General features: G+C 45.1%; 1 protein-coding gene across 2 annotated transcripts in view; it reads left to right on the top strand.

Moving 5' to 3' along the window:
• The window catches only part of SLC1A2 (solute carrier family 1 member 2), a 104,773-nt gene that overhangs the window by 78,957 nt on the left and 8,273 nt on the right, over positions 1–17,543 (top strand). For both annotated transcript variants that reach the window (XM_069553691.1, XM_069553690.1), the window contains 2 exons: positions 1,169–1,363; positions 5,819–5,953. In XM_069553691.1, the coding sequence (XP_069409792.1) occupies positions 1,169–1,363; positions 5,819–5,953 (330 nt within the window). The remainder of the gene's footprint in view (positions 1–1,168; positions 1,364–5,818; positions 5,954–17,543) is intronic.

Genomic DNA, 17,543 nt, shown 5'->3' with positions numbered 1-17,543 from the left:
TTCAAAAGCAGAGACATCACTTTGCCAAGAAAGGTCCGTCTAGTCAAGGCTATGGTTTTTCCAGTGGTCATGTATGGATGTGAGAGTTGGACTGTGAAGAAAGCTAAGCGCCGAAGAATTGATGGTTTTGAGCTGTGGTGTTGGTGAAGACTCTTGAGAGTCCCTTGGGCTGCAAGGAGATCCAACCAGTCCATTCTAAAGATCAGCCCTGGGTGTTCTTTGGAAGGAGTGATGCTAAAGCTGAAACTCCAGTACTTTGGCCACCTCATGTGAAGAGTTGACTCATTGGAAAAGACTCTGATGCTGGGAGGGATTGGGGGCAGGAGGAGAAGCGGACGACAGAGGATGAGATGGCTGGATGGCATCACTGACTCGATGGATGTGAGTGTGAGTGAATTCCGGGAGATGGTGATGGACAGGGAGGCCTGGCGTGCTACGATTCATGAGGTCGCAAAGAGGTGGACACGACTGAGTGACTGAACTGAACTGAACTGAACTGGATTCTTGCTGAATGGTGCTTGCCATATTTGTCCAGCTTTCTCAAAATTAGCAAGCCAGCTCAGGGCAATTCCCAGGGGCTGGGTACAACCCATATAGTTAATCTTGTTGGAAACAGTGTTTCTAGCATAAAATTACGGGTTATTCAAACATTCCTCATTCTGTCTTCCTATTAGTAGCTGATCCTTTTCCTTCCCTTTATTTTGCAGCCCCATTAATGTGGGCAATCACACAGATTTTGAATATTTAATCCAAGATGGAAACAGGGGCCAAAGGGAAAGGAGAACTTGAAGCTCTGAGGAGATCTCAAAAACTAGAACCAACAAAAATATTTTGCTGCCTAATTAGCATCTTAATAAGATCGAATGTGAGCCTCCAAATCAAGGGTTTTTTTGTTTGGTTCTGTTTTGTTTTTTGTTTTGCTTTATTGCTAGAATTAAAATTTATTTGAATTTAAAACTTTTTACTGGAGTACAGAACTCTATTCAATACTGTGTAATGGCCTATATGGCAAATTGATGGGTTTTAATTTAGTTCTAGATGCTGCTTTTTTCAAGTCACATTGCTTGACTGGAACAAAGAACAAACGCTTTGCGGTGGCATTTCAGATGGTGCTTTGTCCTGCTTCTCTAAAGTGGACATAACTCTCGTCTCTCTTGTTGTCCCTTAGTGCCGGAACTTTGCCCGTCACCTTCCGCTGCTTGGAAGAAAATCTGGGGATCGATAAGCGTGTGACTAGATTTGTCCTGCCAGTCGGAGCGACCATTAACATGGATGGCACGGCCCTTTATGAAGCGGTGGCTGCCATCTTCATAGCCCAAATGAATGGCGTCGTCCTAGATGGAGGCCAGATTGTGACCGTAAGGTGAGTGACGTGGGTGGGATGAAGCACTGGAACAATCCTTTACCCTTTGTCCCTTCCACACTAATTCCATTTCACAAAGGCCACTTCAGTTTCAGTTATCCGGGTAGAAGGATGGTGAAAGACGTGAAAGAGCAGAGGAATTATTGGCGAGCTCAAAGGGAAGATGGGACGAGGAATTAAGCAGGCTCACTCTAATGCCTTCTGTTTGTATTGCCTATGTGAAATTGCTTCAGAAATTTGATATTAATTGATTTTAACCATCGAGTAATCTTCCAAGGCAGTTACTTCTATATTTAATAGATGAAGAAGCATAGGCTTCAGGAGCTTGGTAGTTTGTCTGAAGATGTAATACCATCAGTAATGAGCCAGAAGGGCTGTTACTGGGACCTACATCAACTGACTCTGGATCCAGTTTTTCTTAAAATATGCTCTCTTCAGCTTTCCAGGGAATGACAGCATAACTGATAAAGTACTTGGAGGAAGAGATTCCTCAATACAGCACGTAACATTTTATTACAAATAAATAGTAATTTTTTTTGTTTTTGCTAAAGTCATTTTACCTATGTATTTATCATTTTTAAAAATTCAGAAAGAACACTTTTCCAATATGTCATTAAAGACATATCGCTTCTCTGCAGACTTAAAGATCACACCTACTTGTATGTATTAGTTTATCTAATCCTCACAACCATCCTAGGAGGTATGTACTTGTCTCAGTCAGCTCAGGCTGTGTAACAAAATACCATAGACTATTTGGCTCAAACAGAAGATGTTTATTTCTTACAGTTCTGGAGGATGGGAAGTCCAAGATTAAGGTGCCAGAGGGTTCAGCTCCTGAAGAATGTCCTCTTCCAGATTTGCAAATAACCGCCTTCTAGATGCTCACTCACATGGCCTTACCTTGGTACCTGGAGAGAGACAGCAAGTTCTATTATGTCTCCTCTTACAAGGACACGAATCTCACCATGAGAACTCTACCTTCATGACCAAGGCTCCATCTCCAAGTACCATCACATTGGAGATTAGGGCTTCAACAGATGAATTTGGGGAGGACGCACCTCAACCTGTAGCAGTACTGTAAAGGAGCCTCAATTTCAAATAATGGGACAATAATCACATATTCTAGGTTGGTTGAGAGCACTGTGCCTGATATATAGTCACCTGTCAATAAATCTTAGCTACTAGTAGTATTACTATTATTGATGCCTAATCAAATACAGTACTCCTAGCATATGACAGAAAAAGGTGACAGTGATATAGTGAGTAACATGATGTTACTTAGTGGAAAACATGCTTTATGTCAAATTATCAAGCCTTCTAAGTCGTGTCCTGACAGACTGTGTACAGGACTGCCAACCTCCCTTCCTTTTAAATTCAAAGACAAACCAACCTCCCTTACTTTAAAATTCAAAGACAAATGGGGCTTTTTAATGTCTCTGAAGTCTCCCATTGATGAAGCAACCATGCTTCCCATCAAGCTCACATCATTAGATGAGAACTTGCAGATCACACCAGGTGATTGAGATTATGCTTGAATTATTTAAATTTACCCTTTATTTTAATAATGATAGTACCGAGAATTTTCACAGGACAAAGGGTAAAGTTGGCCAAATATATTTAATAGTGGTGCCTCTGACAAGTTCAATCAAATCCTCTGTTTGTAGACATCACAAGGGCTATCTCTGGGAAACACCTCCCCCCTCCCAAGGAGTATATGTAGTTCATATACTCCGTATGTAGTATATGTATATTTAGTATATGTAGTTAGCTAGTTTCCTGGCTGCTACTTAGTATATGTAGTATATGTAATTCCAATTTAGTCAGAGAAAAACAGCCAAGTCTAGCTTCATTGCTGTGCCTCCAAGTACATTTCTCGTCTTCTCATTTCCCTGCATGTAGCAAAACAGTGGCCAGGAATTCTCAGCAAATTTGTTAAGTCTTAGAGTTCAATGTGCGGAGAAGGCAATGGCACCCCGCTCCAGTACTCTTGCCTGGAGAATCCCATGGATGGAGGAGCCTGGTAGGCTGCAGTCCATGGGGTCGCTAAGAGTCGGACACAACTGAGCGACTTCACTTTCACTTTTCACTTTCATGCATTGGAGAAGGAAATGGCAACCCACTCCAGGGTTCTTGCCTGGAGAATCCCAGGGACTGGGGAGCCTGGTGGGCTGCTGTCTGTGGAGTCGCACAGAGTCGGACACGACTGATGTGATTTAGCAGCAGCAGTAGCAGAGTTCAATGTGAGGAGGGATCAAGAGACCTAAAAAGGCAGCATGGCATTGGAATCGAGTAGACGAGTGCTCAAATCCCAGCAGACCATGTTCAGCTGAGTGACCCTAAGTTTCTCCACCCGTCCAGTTGGTGGTACAACCAGATGTACCTTGCAGGGTTACTGTGAGGTTCTGCTGCAATTAATGTGTGTGTGGTGTCTTGTACAACATCCAAAAACCAGCCAGAGGAGTGAGCCAGAGGAGCGGAAGGACGTGAAGATCAGGAAGGGATAAAGAGAGGGAAGATCTCCGCCCAGGGGCTGTTGCAGGGCTTAGAGTTCCACAGGCACCCCGCCCATGTTCAGGTCAGGAAATGACTGAGATGGAGGAACAGAAAGAGAGCCAGCTTCCAGGAAGATTTCTTTATAGAAGTTTGTCTCACACAACCAAGGGGTAGCAAGACAACGTGGCCACAGCACCCAGGGATGTGCAAGAGTGACTCACAGAACAGAAACAACTGAGGTTGCAAGCAAAACAGCCTCAGCCAAGACCTCTGGAACTTAGGAAGTTCCCCTTCCCTGGTGTGTTCTATCCATGTTGGGGAAATGGCTGAGAATTCCCACCTGCCAGCTCTCGGGACTTTAGGGAAGTTTTCATCACAAAGCAGCCTCATCCTGCCCAGATTTCCCAATGAGAATAAGAATTCACATGTATTAGCAGGAGGGGAATTTGCAGTGTGCCAGCCTCTTCTAAGTGCTTAATTTCTGAGCTCCTGCATACCCCATGAGTGAGACCCCATTGTTATCTCTTGCTTTATAGATAAGGGAATCAAGGCACAAAGACGTTAAGTAAGTTGCCCAAAGTCATGTGCTTAATAAGTGCCAGAATTGGGATTTGAAGCTAGGTCGTTCAACTTGAGAACCTTCTCTGATAATCACTACTAATTATTATCTCTTATGACCTAAATGGAGGCCCCCCACCCCCCAAAATGGAGCTCTTTAAACCCTTACATCAGCTCCATATTGCTGGGGCAGGGTAAAAGCAAAGATGGGTTCTAATCCCACCTAGGGGGAGTATCTATTTTGTGATAAGCCTAAATGGGGGAAGGATGGCAATATGGAAAAAGCAGTGCAAACCACGAAACCTCCTGGGAACTTTCTTTCCTCGTGTGTAAGATTAGGTAAATTCAGGTTCCTTTTGACTGTAATACCAGGGCTCTGTACATGGACACACCAATTGGCAAACCAGCTTGGGAGTCTGAGTCTTGGTTTGAAGCCAGAAGACCTACTGTAAAAACTCTATAAAAACTGTAAAACAAACAAACAAAAAACTTTATATAACCACCGAGAAAGCAGCTGCCTATTTCTTTTCAGCAGTCAGAAAAGCAAGTTGGGAATCCATATTTTCATAAGCTGTCCATTCAGAAATGACAGCTTTTATAAACAGCATCCAGAATAGAGGGAGAAAAAGTCACTGTCCTTTGCTTGACTACAGAGGCCCTCTGGTGTCTAGGAGGGGTGCTTGAACCCTAGATTAAACTCGTTTCCAGAGACAACTTCAAAATGGCACTGGGTATGCCCTTGGCATCCCTTGAAAAGCAAGGAATGAGATGTTTCAGGAAGAAGGTCTCCCATTTTTTTATTATCATTTCTTGGCGCCCTGTTTCTGGATAATGTACTTTCCAGCCCATGGTGAAATGTCCAGGCATCTAAAGCTTAATGCCATTTGGAATTCTGTCAGTTTGTTTCCCCGATGTCCACTCAGTTGCGTCTGGATATTTGCTATTCTGAGTTCTCATGTTAATGTTGGCAGTGACCTCCTCAGACTCTTGCCACTTAGTCTAGAGGCCTCTGTTTCTCACAGAGACATAAAGACGTAAGCAGAAATGAATGCAGTGGTGTTCCTGTGGAAGGATTAAGGGTGATTTGTTTTTCTTCTTTAGTATTTCCTTGCCTGCATTTAGAGCCATGCTTACCTTATTTGAGCCCTGTGATATATTTGGTGAATGGCATGGCATGATGGGGGCAAGACTCTGATCCATGAATTTGTAAGCTTCCATCAGACTGAGCAAAACCCAAATAGACCCTGTTTCCTGGGTCTTGGTACTCCAGATTCCTCTATTCCTTGGGAGGGAAAAAGGGATTTTATGACTGCTGGGAAAATTAGAGCTTAAAATTGCAAGCCAGTGATGGTTTTGGCAAGGCTACTTTCTCTTCCTTTGACCTGACCTTTTTCGTTCTCACAGCCTCACGGCCACACTGGCCAGCGTTGGTGCAGCCAGTATTCCCAGTGCTGGGCTGGTCACCATGCTCCTTATCCTGACGGCTGTGGGCCTGCCGACCGAGGACATCAGCCTGCTGGTGGCTGTGGACTGGCTGCTGTAAGTGTCTGTGTGTGCAGCTCTGCTGGGAATGTGAATACTGCCGCCCAGGGGTGGACAAGATGCAAGGTTGCGCCAAGATCTTCTTCGCCAGTCCCCATGACAATACTCTCATTTCCTCCCAACTTTCTTCCCCCTAACATTTACTGAGTGCCTCTTTGGGAACCAGAGAAGAAAAAGAATGTTTGAGAGGTTCAGAGTCTAGTGGAGGAAGCAAATTAATTAAAATACAAAGTTAAAAGCAGAGCTACAGGGACAAATTACTGTTGAAGCATGCAGGGGATCTCAAAACTGAGTGAGCTGATTATACTGAGTGAACAAAGCACAAAGGAGTATATACTGTATGATTCCATTTATGTGATGCTCTAGGAAAGATAATATGATCTCCAGCAGTAAAAAGAGATCATGGTTGCCTGGGCCCAGAAATCGAGGCGTGAGGATTAACCGGGAAGGGCACAAAGAAGGCTTTAGGAGTCATAGAAATGTTCCATAGACGCAAGTATGCACAGGTGTTCACATAAGTGGAAACTCGTCAAAACATACACTTAAATGGGTACATTCCATTGTATGTAAATTATACTTCCATAATGTATATTTCTAAATTGCACACACATAGAATAATAGTGAGAGAGATAGACACCCATCCCACACTAGGATGGAAAGGCAGAGTGGAGAAATCAGAAAACAAGGGAAATAGCTACTGAATACTATGTGTCAGCTACACTGAGTCCTTCACAGGTTTCTTTAACGATGATGAAGATTTGGTGCTATCACTTTCATTTTATAAATAGGAAAACTGAGGTTTAGGGAGAACGAATAGAGATTTGACCCTCGGTCTGCTTGGGTTTGGAGGCCACCACATTCATAATCACGGCCACATTCAAGTTTCTAAAGGTAGTGATACCTAAGCTGGACCTTAACAGGTAGGTAGACGTTACCCAGTTTAGGACATTCTGGTCAAGGCAAGCCTACGCAAAGGCTCAGAGGCAACAAATAAAGTGGTTTCGTACTGTTGGAGCACAAAGTGAAAGGTAGGGAGTGGTGAAAGGTGACATAAGGTAGACAGCCTTGAGCCCGTGCAGAGATGCTTGAACTTGACAGTGTACATGTAGCCCAGCTCACTTTCCCAGTGAAGGACATTATCCTAGTGTGAGACTCACTATCTGTTCCCAAAGGTGGGTCAGTCTATCCAGATGGCCCCCGGTAGGAGGCTGGCATATTTTTGCCAAGGTCTTCCTGGGGCTCTGATGTTCTATGGGATGTACACTGGTACTTCTAGTCCAGTCCTGGCACTCCGTGACAGGGGCCAGCCCTTGGCTTCAGAGTCAGAGGCTCGGAATGACGAGCGCAGAGATCCAAAGTGTTCACACTTAATTTTGTAAAATTGCCCTACCTGCCAGTAGCGATTTTTCTGGCATTTATTGACATGGATTTTAAGAGCCAGAAGCCACATTTTATGGACTTGAGTTCCTGCATGCTAGAGAAGTTCCACTTCTCTACAAGCACCCTTCCTAAGAGAGAAATGTGTGAGTGGCCGAAGGGAAGAAGGAGATCTTGGAAGGGTAGAAGGAAGCCTTGTCTTTCCAGAAAACTTGCCTATTCTTGAGGTTTGGATACAAATGAGAAGTGGACAGAATCTGTTCAACTCAGGAGGGGCACGGATCTTCCTAACTGGTTCTTCTGTCACCAGAGAAATGCCCTGGAAATGCCTGTCACGGGAGACGAATCTTATCTGTCCCTGCTCGTCTCTTTCAACGGGGGTAGAGGAGCCTTAGCCCTAGTTTGGCGGTTCTCTGTGCCCTGTGCTGGCCCCAAGGGGCAGGCTGTCTCATGATATCCATCCAAACAAGGCAGTTATGGGGGCAGCTGAGATTGGTTGGTGGGGTTTGGTGGAAGGATTTGGAGCAAACAGGATGAGAGAGACTAAGGGGTGGGGTTGGTTTTGGTTAGGAGGAGGACAAAGTGGAAATAAAGACGATGGCCACTGTTGGGGACAGAGCACACAGCAGGGGCTCAATAATTGCATGCTAAAGTGACACACAGAGCTGCTTTGTGATAACCAGGGGCCTTTCCACACATGAAGAATGATAGAAGAAGCCATTGAAGTCCCAGCTGCTTCCCTTGTGACTTTAGCCTCCTCTACCTCTTTGACCTTTGAACTTATGTTGTTAGGATCCGTTGCCTACTCTCTTCTTGGACTTGTTGCCAAGGCCTGAAATCCACCATTAGAGATGTATCTCTTTAGCAATGATTAGTATAGATGCTGCCCCCCATTATAATGCAAATTCATTTTAGTGGAAAAATATACTCGATTTATCAGGATTGAAGAAAAGGAGCTAGTATTTGGTGGGTGCCGCCATGCTCTTTACATTGGTTTACAATTAATCCATAAAGAGCACAGTGGTGTGTTTCACAGATGAGGAAACCAAGTGTCAAAAGGCACAGGGTAGCTTGTGTGGCCAGGTCAGGGCCCTTCACACCACCCCACACAGGCGCAAAGGGGTCCAGAATCAGAATGGTTGGGAAAAACAAGCTGATTCGGGGGCACCCCTCGTTCTACATTCTAACCAGAGAATTTTTTGTCTGACTTGTTTTTTTTTTCTTCCCCTCTCTCAGGATTAAAACAAAACAAAACAAGGAGGTTAAGTGGGGACAAACAGGGTACAATGAAGGTCTCAGCCACTCTAAGACTTCAAGTCCTCTGACTCCCTCGGATCAGCCATTGTGGGCTGGTCTTCCTGGCAGTCATCTTCCAAGCCTCTTGGAGGAGAGTCAGCTCATGAAACATGCATGACCCTGCCTCCTCCTGACCTAAATGTCAGCGAATGGGCGCTCACAGGCTCACACCTGCACCCAGAGCAAGGCGTCCTCATTCTGGAGGTGAAACGTGCTAGCAGGAGGGAGTTGGCTGAACAACAGCAAAAACGTGATGATCCGTTTGGATTAACTCTATTGATGAGATTGCGTATGAGAAAACATCATTGCAGGCTGCAGCTGGAAAGGGTAGAGTGATTGAAGAACTCGCTTCTAGTTCTGGGGTCTGATCTCAGAGGGAAAGAGGCTCTGTGATCAAGGGGAGAAAGCCAGAGACCCGGGTCTGAACTCTGCACTTACTCATGGTAGGACTGTGGGCTAGTTACTTACTTTCTGGATTCAACTGGGTCATGCGGATAACGGGAGCAGTAAAGCTACTAGCTTGAAAGCACAGTCTAGACCTCTGTGCCCTTGAATGCCCTTCCAGTTTTAAGACCCAGACTAGGATTCTGCTGGTGATGGATGTTTATATACAAATGAGCATGAACATTCCTTTTCAGAAGCAAAGAAAAAGAGAGGGTAGAGGATCCTGGGAAAGTGTGTAGGGGTCTGTAGCTAGGTCAGATCTGCTTTGAATTAGTAACGGTTCCACATTCTTTCTCACCAGCAAGAGGAGTTCTGGAAACACACTCTTGGTCATGGGCTCCATGGCTGTTGGATGCCCTTCAGTGTGTGAGTGGGGCAGGGGATGAATTGAGAGAGGGGTGCAGGGGGCTCTGGTTTTTCCCTGGTGATGTAGTCTGTGCAGGAGACAAAGAAAAGCAGGACATTTCTTTTCCTCCCCAGGTTTGTGAGGTTTGTAAGCTTTCGTAACTCTAGCAATTTTCAATTTAGGACCAAACACAGCCCACAGTGACATTTAATGTGCCATGCTGTGTGCCAACTGCTGGAGGTCAGCCAGCCACATTACTGCCTGCCAAGCCCTGGATGATTTTCAATGAGCAGGCTTAGCTGCTCTGTAAATGTCATGGTGAAAAGCAAGATTCTGGGCCCTGAAAGTGTCTGAGTCCTAGAACACCAGATGGGAGGGGCTGGTAAAATCAGAACCTCCCCCAGGGTCCAAGAAGCCCTTTGCGTCAGGAGTCTTTGGCAGATGTTTATGAGTCCTTGCTGACATCACCCCCTCTCTCTGAGGGCGTCAGGATGGAAGGAAAACTGGGGGATGAGTACCAGGCTTGCTTGCTCAGTCACTCAGTCTGTCCGACTCTTTGCAACCCCATGGACTGGAGCCTGCCAGACTCCTCAGTCCATGCGATTTTCCAGGCAAAAATACTGGAGTGGGTTGCCATTTCCTCCTCCAGAGAAATCGGTACTTGGCTGTGATCAATTAATTGTAAACACCGATGCTCTCAGACTAGCCAGGGACCGACCCAGGGATCGAACGCACATTTCAGTATGTCTCCTACATTGCATGTGGGTTCCTCACCACCAGCGCCACCCAGGAAGCCCATGCCACGGAAAGGTGATAAATAACTGAGTCGAACCACAGGTGAGGGAAGGAAAGCCAGGTGGACCTATGGCCCGGTTATCACATAGGACTGCTGGTGAGATTATTTCTGGGGATGTATTTGCTCATTGGAGATATAGTTGAGTTCTTTCCTTATAAGGAAGCCTAAGGGGGCCTCCACCCTGCAAGGGGCACCCTGAAGTTCCCCCATTATCCTCCCAGAGGGAATAGAGCTTTGGTTCTCAAACTTGAGTGTGCACTCAACCTACTAGAGAGTCAGAAGATCTGGGGAGGGACCCAAGAAGTGGCTTGTCTAACAAGTCCCAGAGGATGCTGATGATCAATCCAGGGACCTCACCTCCAGAAGCAATGGCGCAGAGCAGAGGTAGAGAAGGGGGAGCAGGAGTTCCTGACTCTGGTCTGTGAACATCTCTCCTCTTTTCTGAGCTCCAGCGGACACTGGGGGCATCCATTCAATGAAAGGAGATCAAGAGGACACTGGGCTCTGATAACTAATACTCAGTGTCAGACATTGTTCTACACATGTCACATGGACTTGTTTTAAAAGTTGCAGCAAATTACGAGGCAGCTAGTAATACTGTCCTTGTTTTACACTTCAGAAAACTGAGGCTTAGAGCAAAGAAATATATCCCAATTTAGTAGGTCTTAAAAGGCTGACCTGGGATTTAAACCCAGACCATCTGGCTGTTCCTCGGGTGTCCCAGGCTTCCCATCTGCATTTTCATTAGCTCATTTGAGTCATGCACACACTTAGCTGAAGTAACCCCGCTCTGTGTCTGGTGGAAAAGAAAACCAATTCCTATGCACATCATACCTCTGAAGATTCCACAGGTTTATGCTTAAGCCTTTTGCTTCAATTTCCTACTTCCACTGACTTCTCCTCTTTTCTACATCTTACCTCATCTTTCATTTTTGGTCATCCTTTAGCATGCCAGCCTTACCCTTTTAGATTAAGTCCTTTGTCCCCTGCCAAAGTGTTCCTAACTCAGTGCAGTGCAATTCCCCATCAAGGGAGTGGGGTGGAGGTGGGTCACATTTTAATGCATCACAAAAGAAATATATATATATATATTATGCTCATGGAAAGATTAGAGGAGGGGCCAAGCTCAGAAGAGCTATAAAACGAGAAAGAAAATCTCCTTTTCCGTGCAGCTCCATCTTGAAAAGGAGCAGAATGTGAGACTCCTCAAAATGCCGGTTAGCATGTGGCTTATTTTAAGCTGAAAGTGGTCAGGACCCATCAGACTAAGGACAAGCTTTTTTCCTCCTCCTTAACTGACTGAAAGGATTTAGAAGGAAGCCTATAGCAGGAAGAACTCTGTTACCAGAGAGAACTTTTTTCACTGGAGAGGCTTATCTGCATGGCCAGGCAAACATTTGTTTACCAAATATTTGCTCTTCCTGTGAGTTGTCTTCCTCTCCTTTCAAGCCCCAGACCCTTGTCCCCTTCCTTCCCTCAGGATGGCATGTAAGCCTCAATTACCTGACTGCCTTTGAGTCTCCTATTTTATTAAGGCTCAGACATATACGAAATTACATTTTCCCATTAATCTCTTATGTAGATTTAATTATTAGACCAGCCAAAGGGGTCTAGAAGGGAAGAAGGGAATTTATTTTCTTCCCCTATTATCTCTTGTATCAGAATAATAATTTATGGAAAGTAAAAACTTAATAATAGGCATCTATTTTCTTTTTGAAACGTCCTTTGGTGTACCCCACCCCTGGGAATCTCTTCCTACACCTGTTTAGTTCCAGTCTCTGCCTACCTGGCTGTTCCTCCTCACTCTCCACCTCTGCATCTTTCCTCAGTTCTCAAGACACTGCTCTCACTTTCCTCTGCAAGGGAATCTGGGCTGTGTCTCCCTCTTCCTTCTTCTAGATCTCACCCAGTGTCTGCACTTTTTACCACTGAAATAACCAACTGGAGGGTTGGTGAGCAGAAGGCAGTTCTCTTTCTAGAATTAATCTGCTTCCACTTCTTAGACAATGATCCATCCCCACCCTGCCTCCTTCACATACCCGCTTACCTCCTTTCCAGCCCTCCTCCCCTCCTGCCCGTGTCATAAATGAATACAACAGCCCACTCTGAAAGGGCTTATAGTCTGGTAATGGGGACAGACGTGGTCAGAAAATCCCACCAGAGGTAGGTACAGAGGAGGAGCGTGTAAGATATGATGAAGGAATAAGAGAGGAAGTGATTTGCTCCCCTTTGTGCTTGGACCGATGATGACGGTGGTGATGCAGTTAAGGCTGAGCACTGAATTTCAGTCAGGTGCTCTGTGAAGGCTTTTATAGGCAGTTTGGTCCAAGACCTCTCAAAGGTTGAGCACTTCTCCGGGTTAGTGGTTGTTATGTTCTCAACACGCTTGGAAGTGGATATTGCTTTCCATATTTTACAAATGAGAAAACTGAGCAGAAAAACTAAACAAGCTTCTCTGCTGGAGCCAGAATTGCAATCCAGGCTTGAATCCAAAATTCAGTGTCCTGTGGTTCCTTCTTCCCTTCCCTAATCCCATGCAGTCTGAGCCCTCAGATACCCGGAATAGTGCCGGCCTTCTCAAGGTCTGGGGCCTCAGGTGACCCCTCTGCCACACTGCGCACCCTGCATCCTGAGAGGCAGACACAATGGTTTGTTTCTATGAGTATTAGGCTGGCTCATATGAAATGGCCAATAGTTAGCCTTTCTGAAAGAAAGTGAAAGTCGCTCAGTCTGACTCTTTGTGACCCCATGGACTTTACAGTCCATGGAATTCTCCAGGCCAGAATACTAGAGTAGGTAGCCTTTCCCTTCTCCAGAGGATCTTCCCAACCCAGGGATCGAACCCAGGTCTCCTGCATTGCAGGCGGATTCTTTACCAGCTGAGCCGCAAGGGAAGCCCAAGAATACTGGAGTGGGTAGTTGGCCTTTCTAGACTTATAAAAATGGCAGTTTCATGTGGTTCACTCCAGTACAAGGTACCAGTTGAATTTTGAGTGACCCTGGATCTGTTCTTCTGTGAATAAGACTTTCAGACAATCCCACCATCTTCCTGCCAGACGATTTAGACTGAGAGAAGGAGAAAGAGAGAGCACCTTGGCAATTGTTTTTCTTGCAAGAAACCCGACCCAGTGCCTCAGCATGAAGGAGCTTCATCAAGTCCCCATTTTGGTTTTGATTCCCGGTAACTCCAAAGAATAGCTATATCATTTTTGGAATTCATTCAATTAAAAGCTCACATCTTTCCCCTTCTCATAGTCTGGACATGCTATATCCAGACCAGAGAATAACAGGAAGCACTCTAAAATTCTTTTTTACACAGCAGCCTAAAAATCTCCTGAGATCAGTGGGGTTTCATGAACAGTTGGGGCTGTTGGGAGAGAAAATGAAAGCATTTGTCTGTGGAGAAATTTTCCACACGTGAGCCATAAATCCCCATATCCTGCTCTTGGCTAGAGTCGGACTTCCCCAGAGTTGGTCAGATATTTCCCTGGTGGCCTCAAAAGCAAACCCAAATTTCTCTCTTCTGCCTGCCTCTACCATTCTGTCTCCTCAGCTTCACAGTCAGGCATCTTGACTAACGTGGTTCTGCACAGTGTTCCCCTCTTCCTTGCCTCTCATTTAAGCTTCTTCCAGTGGAGAGCTGTGGATTGAAGCTACCCTTGCCAGGTTGATCATGGCCTCTTCATTGCTGAAGCCAAGAGGCACTTCTTTGCCTCATCTTACCCGACCTCCAGGCAGTCATGGGTGCTTCCCCCCCCTTCTAAATTCCTGCCCCCTTTGCAGGCTCGTATTCCTTTGCCCAATCCTTAACTATTTGGTCTTCCTCAGGGTTCTGAACTAGATTATCTGCTTGTTTCACTGTACTTTCTCTCCAAGGATGAACTGAATCTTCCTTGACTCACCCATGGCCTCTTTAGGTGTTGACTCTTCATTCACACCTGAAGCTCAGATATCTCTCCTGACCTTTGGTCCATATTCCCAATCATTTGCAGGACATTTCCCCTTGGCTGGGTCACAGTCCACACACTTGGCACGTTTATGCTGACACCAGAATCTTTTTCCTCCCCATCAGTTATGCCCCCTAGATATGGTAGCCTTGTCCTTTGGTTGCCCAAACCAGAAACTTGAGAGAAATTCTCTGCTCTTTTTTGTTTGTTTGTTTCTTTTCCATAATCAATCAGTCCTCAAGTCCTGTAATTCTGTCTCCTGCTTCTTGTTGTGAAGTCACTAAGTCATGTCCAACTCTTTGCGACTCCATGGACTGCAACGCACCAGGCTTCCCTGTCCTTCAGTGTCTCTTGGAGTTTGCTCAGATTCATGTCCACTGAGTCAGTGATGCTATCTATCTCTGTCTCAGGTTCATCTTCCTCTGTATCTACCACATCTTTACTAAGCGGATTTTGCTCTTTCAGTCTTGCCGTTCTTTATACTGAACCAACTGTGATGCTTCCCTTCCGTGGCTCCCCGTCACGCTTGGGATAAAGTCCTGACTCTTGCACTTGACGGATAAGGCCACACACGATTTGGTCAGTCCTTTCCTTCTGCTCCCACTGTACTCATTAGCCATCCGGAATGCTCCTGAGAGTACCTACCTTTTAGATCTCACACATATTAGTTCTCTCTTCTCTCTAGCTCATCATCTCAGATCCACCCTTAGTACCTGACTCAAGACATTTCGATTCTAGCCATTGATGGGACCCCAGTGTAAATAAAGTTCCCTGCCTACAAAACCCAAGAACATCCAGTGCTTATTCCTATTGGAATATTTATCTTATTCTAGTGGAGGATACAGACAAGTAAAGAGAGTGTGAGTTTTTACAGAAAAGAGAGCAAAGGAAGGGTCTTTTCTTGTTCTTTACTGCTTAGACACTTGGCATAGCACACATACTAAAATGCTCTGGGAGTAGGTCTGATGAGGTCTTTACAACCTCCAGACATTCTTTTGATTTACTGGAGAGTATATAACTGCATTGCTAGCACTAGCAAGTGGGTACTTGTTCTACCCCCTTCTGATGCCTATGTCAGAAGCTTTCTCTATCTCCTTTATACTTTAATAAAACTTTATTACACAGAAGCAAAATAAATAAATAAATAAATAAATAAATAAAATGCTCTTTATGTATTTGTTGAATGAATCAATAAACACTGGGTTGGTCAAAAAGTTATTCAGATCTTTCCATAAGACAGTATGGAAAAACCCAAATGAACTTTTTGGCCAACCCAATAACAAAGAGCTCAGCAAGTATTAGAGTCCACGTTCTTATTTTGTTTCCACTTAACCATTTTCAAACTTAGCCATTTTTCAAATCAGTGCTGTCTGGCTCCTGAGTGCTTTGTGTCATGCGGTGGACAATGGATTCTAGAGTCACATTGCCTGTGTCCAGATTTGGTTCTGTGACTCTACGAGGGTGTGTGACTTTGAAAAGCCACTTAATTTCTTTCAACCTCAGTGTTTCCATCTCTTAAATTTGGATAATAGTCCTTATAGAGTTATGGTGAGGATTAAATAAGGTAATATCTATAAAGTGTATTCCTATTCATATAAATGTGAGGAATCATCACATTTCAACATCATCATCAGGCTTCCCTGGTTGCATGGGGTGGCAACTAGTTGGACACAGTTTAACAACTAAACAACAACTTTTATCATCACCACCACCATTACCTTGATCCCTCTATTTGCCAATAAGACAGATTCTTCTGGACCATGAGATGAGCAGGTATTCAGAGCATTCTTCTTGAAGGCTTTAGTTCTCTTTGGAATTAACAATTGACCAGGGGTGTTGGGTGCACAGCTCAGAGCATAGTCCAAGAGGGATGGGAAGTATAGTTGAAAAATGACAAAGTAGACTACAACTCTCTGAGGAGCAAATAACTCAGCTGGTTAGTTGGGAGTGCTGCCTTAGGAATTGGCGTATAAATAAGGTTGATGTTTTAAGGGGAGACAGTAACTTAACCAGGCATGTTTGGATGGTCTACCTAGGAGGTGCCAAAAGAGTGTATGAACTGACTTAATATGATTAACAGTAATAGTATGAAAATGAAGTGTTAGTCACTCAGTTGTGTCTGACTCTGCAACCCCCTGGACAGTAGCCCTCCAGTCTCCTCTGTCTATGGAATTCTCCAGGCAAGTATAATGGAGTGGGTTACCACTCCCTTCTCCAGGAGATCTTCCCAAACCAGCCATCGAACCCAGGTCTCCTCCATTGCAGGCAGATTCTTTACCATCTGAGCCACCAGGGAAGCCCCGTAATGATGGTAGCTCACATTTATGTGAACAGGAATATACCTTATAGATACTACCTTATTTAATCCTCACCATAATTCTATTAGAAGTAAAAGTATACAACATGCAATAATTAATTTTGTGAGTTCTCACTAAATGTTTGGAACTATTCTAAGAATTATGTTATTTTATTTAATCTTCACAACAACCTTTCTGTAGGGAACTTTTTAAAATTATTATTTCCATTTTATACATGAGACAACCAAGGCTCACAAACATGTATGATCAGGGTTGTCCAACAGGTAAAGGGAAAAGCTGGCATTTGAATCCAAGTCAGCTTGCCTCCAGAGTCCAAGCTTTTCCTTTCTTTCTTTTTGGTTGCTCTGAGTCTTCATTGTTGCATGCAGGCTTTCTCTAGTTGCAGGGAGTGGGAATTACTATTCACTTCATTGCATGGATTCCTCATCCCATGGATTCTCTTGTTGCAGAGAACAGGGTCTAGGCATCAGCCTTCAGTGGCTATGGCTCATGGACTCTAGACCCTGGGACTCAGTGGTTGTGGCTCATGGACTCTAGACCCTGGGACTCAGTGGTTGTGGCTCATGGACTCTAGACCCTGGGACTCGGTGGCTGTGGCTCACGGACTCTAGACCCTGGGACTCGGTGGCTGTAGCTCACGGACTCTAGACCCTGGGACTCAGTGGCTGTGGCTCACGGACTCTAGACCCTGGGACTCAGTGGTTGTGGCTCATGGACTCTAGACCCTGGGACTCAGTGGTTGTGGTTCATGGACTCTAGACCCTGGGACTCAGTGGTTGTGGCTCATGGACTCTAGACCCTGGGACTCAGTGGTTGTGGCTCATGGACTCTAGACCCTGGGACTCAGTGGTTGTGGCTCGTGGACTCTAGACCCTGGGACTCGGTGGCTGTGGCTCATGGACTCTAGACCCTGGGACTCAGTGGTTGTGGCTCATGGACTCTAGACCCTGGGACTCAGTGACTGTGGCTCATGGACTCTAGACCCTGGGACTCAGTGGTTGTGGCTCATGGATTCTAGACCCTGACTCAGTGGTTGTGGCTCATGGACTCTAGACCCTGGGAC

Source organism: Ovis canadensis, chromosome 15 (assembly GCF_042477335.2).
Source record: "Ovis canadensis isolate MfBH-ARS-UI-01 breed Bighorn chromosome 15, ARS-UI_OviCan_v2, whole genome shotgun sequence".
In the NCBI taxonomy this organism is placed as follows: domain Eukaryota; kingdom Metazoa; phylum Chordata; class Mammalia; order Artiodactyla; family Bovidae; genus Ovis; species Ovis canadensis.
Note: the sequence above shows the minus strand (reverse complement) of the source record. Positions and strands in the feature narration are given on the sequence as shown.